The sequence below is a fragment of the Nanorana parkeri genome, unplaced genomic scaffold (assembly GCF_000935625.1).
Source record: "Nanorana parkeri isolate BGI_ZX_2015 unplaced genomic scaffold, ASM93562v1 scaffold81, whole genome shotgun sequence".
In the NCBI taxonomy this organism is placed as follows: domain Eukaryota; kingdom Metazoa; phylum Chordata; class Amphibia; order Anura; family Dicroglossidae; genus Nanorana; species Nanorana parkeri.
Genome location: NW_017306349.1, coordinates 288,831 through 295,735, shown reverse-complemented (window position 1 = coordinate 295,735; position 6,905 = coordinate 288,831). Strand labels below are relative to the sequence as shown.

Below are 6,905 nucleotides of genomic sequence, written 5' to 3'. Positions count from 1 at the left end.
CCGGAATCTCTGAAGAATCTGAGTCACCGCCGTGGAGGGATCGGGAAGTAATTCTATAATGACGGTGGCTGAGGGATCGGATCCAAGAATGAGAACATCAGACAAGCGCACTGCGTCCATCGTGTTCAATATGAATGAATGTCGCTGCTTTCTGTCTCTGGATATCAATAAAGTTGGATACTTTGTATCGATAAATCGGCAATATTGTATATGTGATCAAAAGGTGAAGAAACATTAAATATTTATTCGGGACGCACTAACACCGAGTACTCAGACTCGCACTCGGCCAAATGCTCCCGATGCCTATCCCGATACTGGAACTTCCGGTATCAGGAAGCCGGGTCAATCCCTCCATAATCACTATTATCCCTCAATGATCCCTCCGACCCCGCAATGGTCCCTCCGACCCCGCAATGGTCCCTCCGACCCCGCAATGATCCTACCAATTCCTCAATGATCCTTCCAACCCCTCAATGATCCATAATTATCCTTCCGATCCCTCAATAATACTTCCGACCCCTCAATGATCCCTCCGACCCCTCAATGATCCTTCCGACCCCTCAATGATCCTCAATGATCCCTTCACCCCTCAATGATCCCTTCACCCCTCAATGATCCCTCTGACCCCGCAATGGTCCATCCAATTCCTCAATGATCCTTCCAACCCCTCAATGATCCATAATTATCCTTCCGACCCCTCAATGATCCCTCCGACCCCTCAATGATCCCTCCGACCCCTCAATGATTCCGAGGACAGACATGGAGGACGGGGAGCGGAGACGGTAAGGCACATCGCGGGCTGTGTGTCCGGGACGTCTGGAAGCGCTGATGGTTGACGCGCTGGTGGTGTCACTTTCTGTCACTTCCCCGGCTCTTATCTCTGGTTTTCTCTCTCATCTGCTCCCCGCTCAGGATGCTGAGGTCCGCCATGTGCCTTCCAGAAGTCCATCTGCAGAGCCTGTCCGAGCTGGAGAGGTTCCGGCTGCAGGAGATCGCGCTGAGCTGCCTGCGGGAGAGAGGATTGAGCGCCGCGCCAAAGCCAGGTGAGTACTGCAGAGGACGCGTCAGCCGCTGATGTCCAAATGCTGTGACCACAGACGCAAATACACTGCTGATGTTAGCTGGAGGCTGTTTTCTTCCCTTAAAGTTCCCATTTGAGACAGATGTGTTGTCATGCGTCAACCTGCGTTTTCTATGTTGTGCTTTGATGTGCTGGATGGGTTGTACAGCCACCAAGGCATTTTGATATTTGCATAACTCCTCCCAAGAGCCTGCCCACTGCGTGCATTGGGCCTGAGGGGGTCTTGAGAGCAGTACTGAGGCAAGGTGCTATGTTTTCAGGAAGCTATGTACAGCCCCCCCCCCGGCCCCTCCCACCAGCTATGATCTGCCTGCATTGCATAGAGAAGCACAGAAGTGACCCAGTGATTCCGGGCCATTGATATGTAGTTGCCCCCCAATCCCGGGCCATTGATATGCTGTTGCCCCCATATCCTGGGCCATTGATATGGAGTTGCCCCCAAATCCCTGGCCATTGATATGAAGTTGGGCTCCCGTTGTGGATATAACATCCTCCAATCTTCCGGGAAGACTTCCACCTGGTTTTGGGGTGTCTGTGGGAATTCGTCTAATTGAGATCAGGTACTGATTGGATGAGAAAATCCGGCTCACCATCTGTGTTCAGTAGGGTTGAGGTCAGGACTCTGTGCAGGACACTCGAGTTCCTCCACCCTAAACTGGTCACACCATGTCTCTATGGAGCTGGCTTTGACCCCTGAGCTCAATATCTTCTATGGAACATCAATGTTCTTTAAGGTGTTCCTGTGTTCTACAGGGTTGGGGTCAGGGCTCTGGTGTGGAGGAACCTGAGTGGCCTTCACCAATCTGGTCACAACATGTCTTCATGGAACTGGCTTTGTACACAGGGGACTGTCATGTTCAGTAGGGTTGAGGTCAGGGCTCTTTGCAGGACACTCGAGTTCCTCCACCAAACTGGTCACACCATGTCTTTATGGAGATGGCTTTGTGGACCTGAACTCAATACTCCTATGGAACATCTATGGTTCCATAAGGTCTTTCTTGGTTCCATAGGGGTCAGGGCTCTGGTGTGGAGGAACTAGAGTGCCCTTCAGAAGCTGGTCCCACCATGTCTTTGTGGAGCTGACTTTGACCCCTGAGCTCAATATCTCCTATGGAACATCTATATTCTATAAGGTCCTCCTATGTTCCATAGGGTTGGGGTAAGGACTCTGGTGTGGAGGAACCCAAGTGGCCTCCACAAGCTGGTCAAACCATTATGGAGCTGACTTTGTACACAGGGGACACCGGGACAGTCATGGTGGAACAGAAAAGGGTCTTCACCAAACTGGTCACACCATGTCCTTATGGCGCTGACTTTGTGGACCTGAACTCAATGTCTCCTATGGAACATTTATGTTCCATAAGGTGTTTCTTGGTTCCATAGGGTTGAGGTCAGGGTTCTGGCGTGGAGGAACCCAAGTGGCCTTCACATACTGGTCAAACCATTATAGAGCTGGCTTTGTCACACGGACAGTCATGGGGGAACGAGATAAGGTGTTCCTATGTTCCATAGGGTTGGGGTCAGGACTCTGGTGTGGAGGAACTTGAGTGGCCTTCACAAGCTGGTCAACCCAAGTCTTTATGGAGCTGGCTTTGTACACGGGGGACAGTCACGGTGGAACAGAAAAGGGTCTTCACCAAACTGTTACCACAAGGCTGGAAGAGCCCGGTTGTCTACAATGTCTTTGTATGATGGAGGATCATCAGAACCTCCATTGGAGACACCTGACCTCCATGATTTGGAGGGAGGTCCTCATTGTCTTGGCCACAGCTGAATACATTGGCTTCTCAGGTGATATACTTGGTGAAGTTATATAATATGATGTAAACAATGCCGACTGTGCCAGCTGTCACTTCTTCATCAAACCTTTAAATATAATAATATATGTGAATGTGGTGGAGCTGATCCCTCTGTAGGGACTGACGTGCCTCATCCCGGGTCTCGCGGTGACACGGGGAATGACCCGCTGTAGGGAGAGGACACTTTCCCAGACTGACAGGAAATGATTTGTTTATTTCTGGGATTCCCTCTGGATTCTTCTCCCGTCCATCGGAGACGTCGAATCGTCTTGCTTCCCCCTGCTGCTCTGTGATTGGTCAGTGACGCTGGGACGTTGTTTGTTGTTGCAGGTTGGCAGAATGCCAGGAAAATGGAGAAACGCCGGCAAGACCGGAGAGGTATCTATGGGACCCGCTTTGTAGCTCATTTCCGGGATGGGGTTTGTAGTTCTGTCATGGAGCCTCTGCACCCCCTGACTGCTTTGCCTGGCCCCGGCCTGGTGCAGTGTTAGGCTCTGGCAGCTTATTGCAGACAAGCATGGAAAAACTGCTCACCTGTACCGCTCACCTGTGCTGCCCTCCTGTACCGCTCACCTGTGCTGCCCTCCCCTACCGCTCACCTGTGCTGCCCTCCTCTACCGCTCACCTGTGCTGCCCTCCCGTACCGCTCACCTGTGCTTCCACCCCCCTCCCGTGACCCTCCTCCCCCTGTGACCCTTCATTATAAACACTGAATACAGATAAGCAGATTCTTCCAAAATATATCATTTTACGCCTCCTCTTGACCACTTCCTGCCAGCAGTGGCCTCAGCGTGGGGGATGCTAAGCATGACCTTTGCCGCGCCTCTGTAGAGAGACCACTTGCTCTTTCTGAGGAAGCAGTGGTGTCTACGCAGAGGTCCGCCTCGGCTGAATCAGTTGCAGGAAGCATTCGGTTTTGTTTTTTTTCAGACCTCCTGCAAGCATTGCTGCAGACAAGGATCCTGTGCTCTCCGCATGGAAGCAGCAGTCTCTCTGCAGAGGTCCACCGCTAGAGCTTTCTAGTCAGCAGGAAGCGCTAGCTTTGTCGGACCTCTGCAGAAAAGCCCGTCCCCTGCCTGCCTGCTGAAGAGAAGGACCCTTTGTTCTCTGTATGGAAGCAGGGGTCTCTCTGCAGAGATTCAACACTGCTGAATCAGCTGGTTCTCTCTGATCAGCGGGAAGCATTCGCTTTGTCGGACCTCCTGTAGAAAGGATCCTTGCTCTTCCTGAGGAAGCAGCGGTCTCTCTGCAGAGGTCCAGCACTGGTGCTCTCTGATCAGCAGGAAGCATTCGCTTTGTCGGACCTCCCGTGGACGAGGACCCTTGATCTCTGTTTGGAAGCAGCGGTCTCTCTGCAGAGGTCCGACAAGCTTACAACATTTCTGGCAGGATCAACAGATATAAGAGAAGGGAGCGAATGGGAGGCAAGGAGGGATTTTTCGGGTTGACGTGCACTTCTTCATTCTTCCCTCCTCCACAGATTCCCCACACGGAGTATTTGGCGCGTCCCTGTCTTACGTCATTGCGCAGGACCGCGTGGAGCGCCATCGCACCAGCCTGGGCCGCAGCCGCAGGGCGTTTGCCGAAGTGGAGAGCAGCGTCCTCAGTTTCCGGGCCCAATCGCGGCACGCGCTGGCCTCGGAGTTCTCGGGTTCGGCCACGTTCCGGAACAGCTTCCCCCAGACCAGAAGGGTAAGAGCTCAGAAAGTGTTTATCCCGATTGTATCTACCTCACTTCAGGGATTTATCTTCACTTCCTGTCTTGCTGACACAACAGGAAGGGAGGTGAAATCTCTCCTTGGTTGCCACTGGAACAGCTGTCCCCATTGAGGGATTTCCTCTTGCCTCTTGTTCTGGTGGCCGCCGGGAAATATTGGGTTGCCCATCTCTTTCTGTCTCGGTGACGATCAAGCCACTTCCTGAGCCCCGGCTGTCACGGACCCGCCCCCAGCTCTCCGGAGAAGCAGCACAGGGGCTAGTTTATTTCATTGTCACTCTGCAGTCTCCTCCTCTCAGCATGCTCCATGTTAGCTAATCAACTGACTGGCTCCTTGTGCTGCTTCTTGCTCCTCCACTCTGAGCCCTGCTGTATAGGAAGCTGACATCGGGTCAGGCACTTACTCAGATGAAAACAGAATAAAGCCCATTTTTTTTGCTCCATGATATGCCTTTCTGTAGTATACATAACTCTGATGTATTGGCTGGTCACACGACCCGTAGGTCCTCATTTTGGCTGGCCACACGACCCTTAGGTCCTCATTTTGGCTGGCCACACGACCCGTAGGTCCTCATTTTGGCTGGTCACACGACCCGTAGGTCCTCATTTTGGCTGGTCACACGACCCGTAGGTCCTCATTTTGGCTGGTCACACGACCCGTAGGTCCTCATTTTGACTGGTCACACGAACCGTAGGTCCTCATTTTGGCTGGTCACACGACCCGTAGGTCCCCATTTTGGCTGGTCGCACGACCCGTAGGTCCTCATTTTGGCTGGTCGCACGACCCGTAGGTCCACATTTTGGCTGGTCACACGACCCGTAGGTCCTCATTTTGGCTGGTCGCACGACCCGTAGGTCCTCATTTTGGCTGGTCGCACGACCCGTAGGTCCTCATTTTGACTGGTCACACGACCCGTGTGTCCTCATTTTGGCTGGTCACACGACCCGTAGGTCCTCATTTTGGCTGGACCGCAAGCTCCTCTTCATACCATCTTCTCCTGCAATGGGCGGCCCCCCCCGCAGGGATGTTATGACATCAGCTCCCTCCTCTGCATAGATACACTATGATGAATGCCGAGCCGTGTGATGACCTCTCAGTGGGCGGGGCCTTGCCGCCCTTCATTCATAGCAGCATGCTGGGCGTCATTCAGCACAAAGCAACGTGGTCAACTAGTGGCACAACAGGAGTACTGCAGGGCACACCTCCATGATGAGTCCGAGTACTGTAGCCTGGGCTGCTTTTTTTATTTTATTACCTGGCTGGGAGGGGAGGGGGGAGGTCCTAAAAATTTGCCTTCAGTGATGTAGTAATGAATACTGGGCTGCGTTAATGGTTTCTTTTTTATGAATCTGCCTGGAGCTCATCTTCCAATGTGGGTTACATGACAGGGCTGAGCCTCGTAGATTCTTCCAGGAGATTCCGTGACATTCCATACCTTGTTAGGAAGGCACATCATGACATCCCGCGCCGCATTGCTCTGCTCCACTTATAGAAGGCACAGTGATGTGTTAGCATTTTATCAGGAACACGTTATAACCCCGCGAACTCTTCTTCAGCATCCCCCCCCCGCCCCGGGCCCCCCACCGGTCCCTGGTCCTGTAATCATTCCGCAGATGTATCTTCTTAGATTCCATAGAATCTCTGAATGAAGGAAGCTGGTCGGACGTCCAATGAAACGTCTTCAAGAAAGATACAGCGAGTCCAGCCGCCTGGACTTATTTTTTTTACAGATGTACCATGTGACCTGGAGGAATGAGAACCTTCACAGACATCTTTTATATACATATATATACATTATATTGCCAAAAGTATTGGGACGCCTTTACACGCACATGAACTTTAATGGCATCCCAGTCTAAAGGCCGTGACACACTGCACGCGAAGCAGCGCGGAACGGTGGCGCGCTGCCTTTGCGAGCAGTGTGTCATGTCACTTTCTTCTCGGCACCTCGGCTTGCGAGAGCTCGCAGAGCTGAGCGTGCCGAGATGAACAATTTCAACTTCAGCCAATCGGCTCGCGTCTGAGAGCGACCCGTTCTTCCACACATGTTTGTAGAAGTGTCTGCATGCCGAGGTGCCTCATCCTATACACCGGGGGCCATGGAGGTGATTGGGACACTTGAATCCAATGATTTGGAGGGGGAGGGCCCAATACTTTTGGCAATATAGTGTATATTTATAGATGTTTTTATATATACATAATATCTCACTATAGAGAACTCTGTTGCTGTCTTCTGGTACTTACAGATTTCTTTATAATTCTTTATCTACACATGATACTCTATAGAACACAAGCGGTCATTTTTCT

At 51.9% G+C, this 6,905-nt stretch overlaps 1 protein-coding gene across 1 annotated transcript in view; it reads left to right on the top strand.

Annotated features, from left to right (window-relative positions):
• Positions 1-761: 761 nt before the first annotated feature.
• LOC108805039 (rho GTPase-activating protein 6-like) overlaps positions 762-6,905 on the top strand; it is a 33,267-nt gene continuing 27,123 nt past the window's right edge. The window contains exons 1-5 of the mRNA XM_018576991.1: positions 762-782; positions 913-1,043; positions 3,211-3,258; positions 4,361-4,572; positions 6,295-6,297. Coding sequence (XP_018432493.1) covers positions 914-1,043; positions 3,211-3,258; positions 4,361-4,572; positions 6,295-6,297 — 393 coding nt within the window. The 5' untranslated portion in view covers positions 762-782; position 913. The remainder of the gene's footprint in view (positions 783-912; positions 1,044-3,210; positions 3,259-4,360; positions 4,573-6,294; positions 6,298-6,905) is intronic.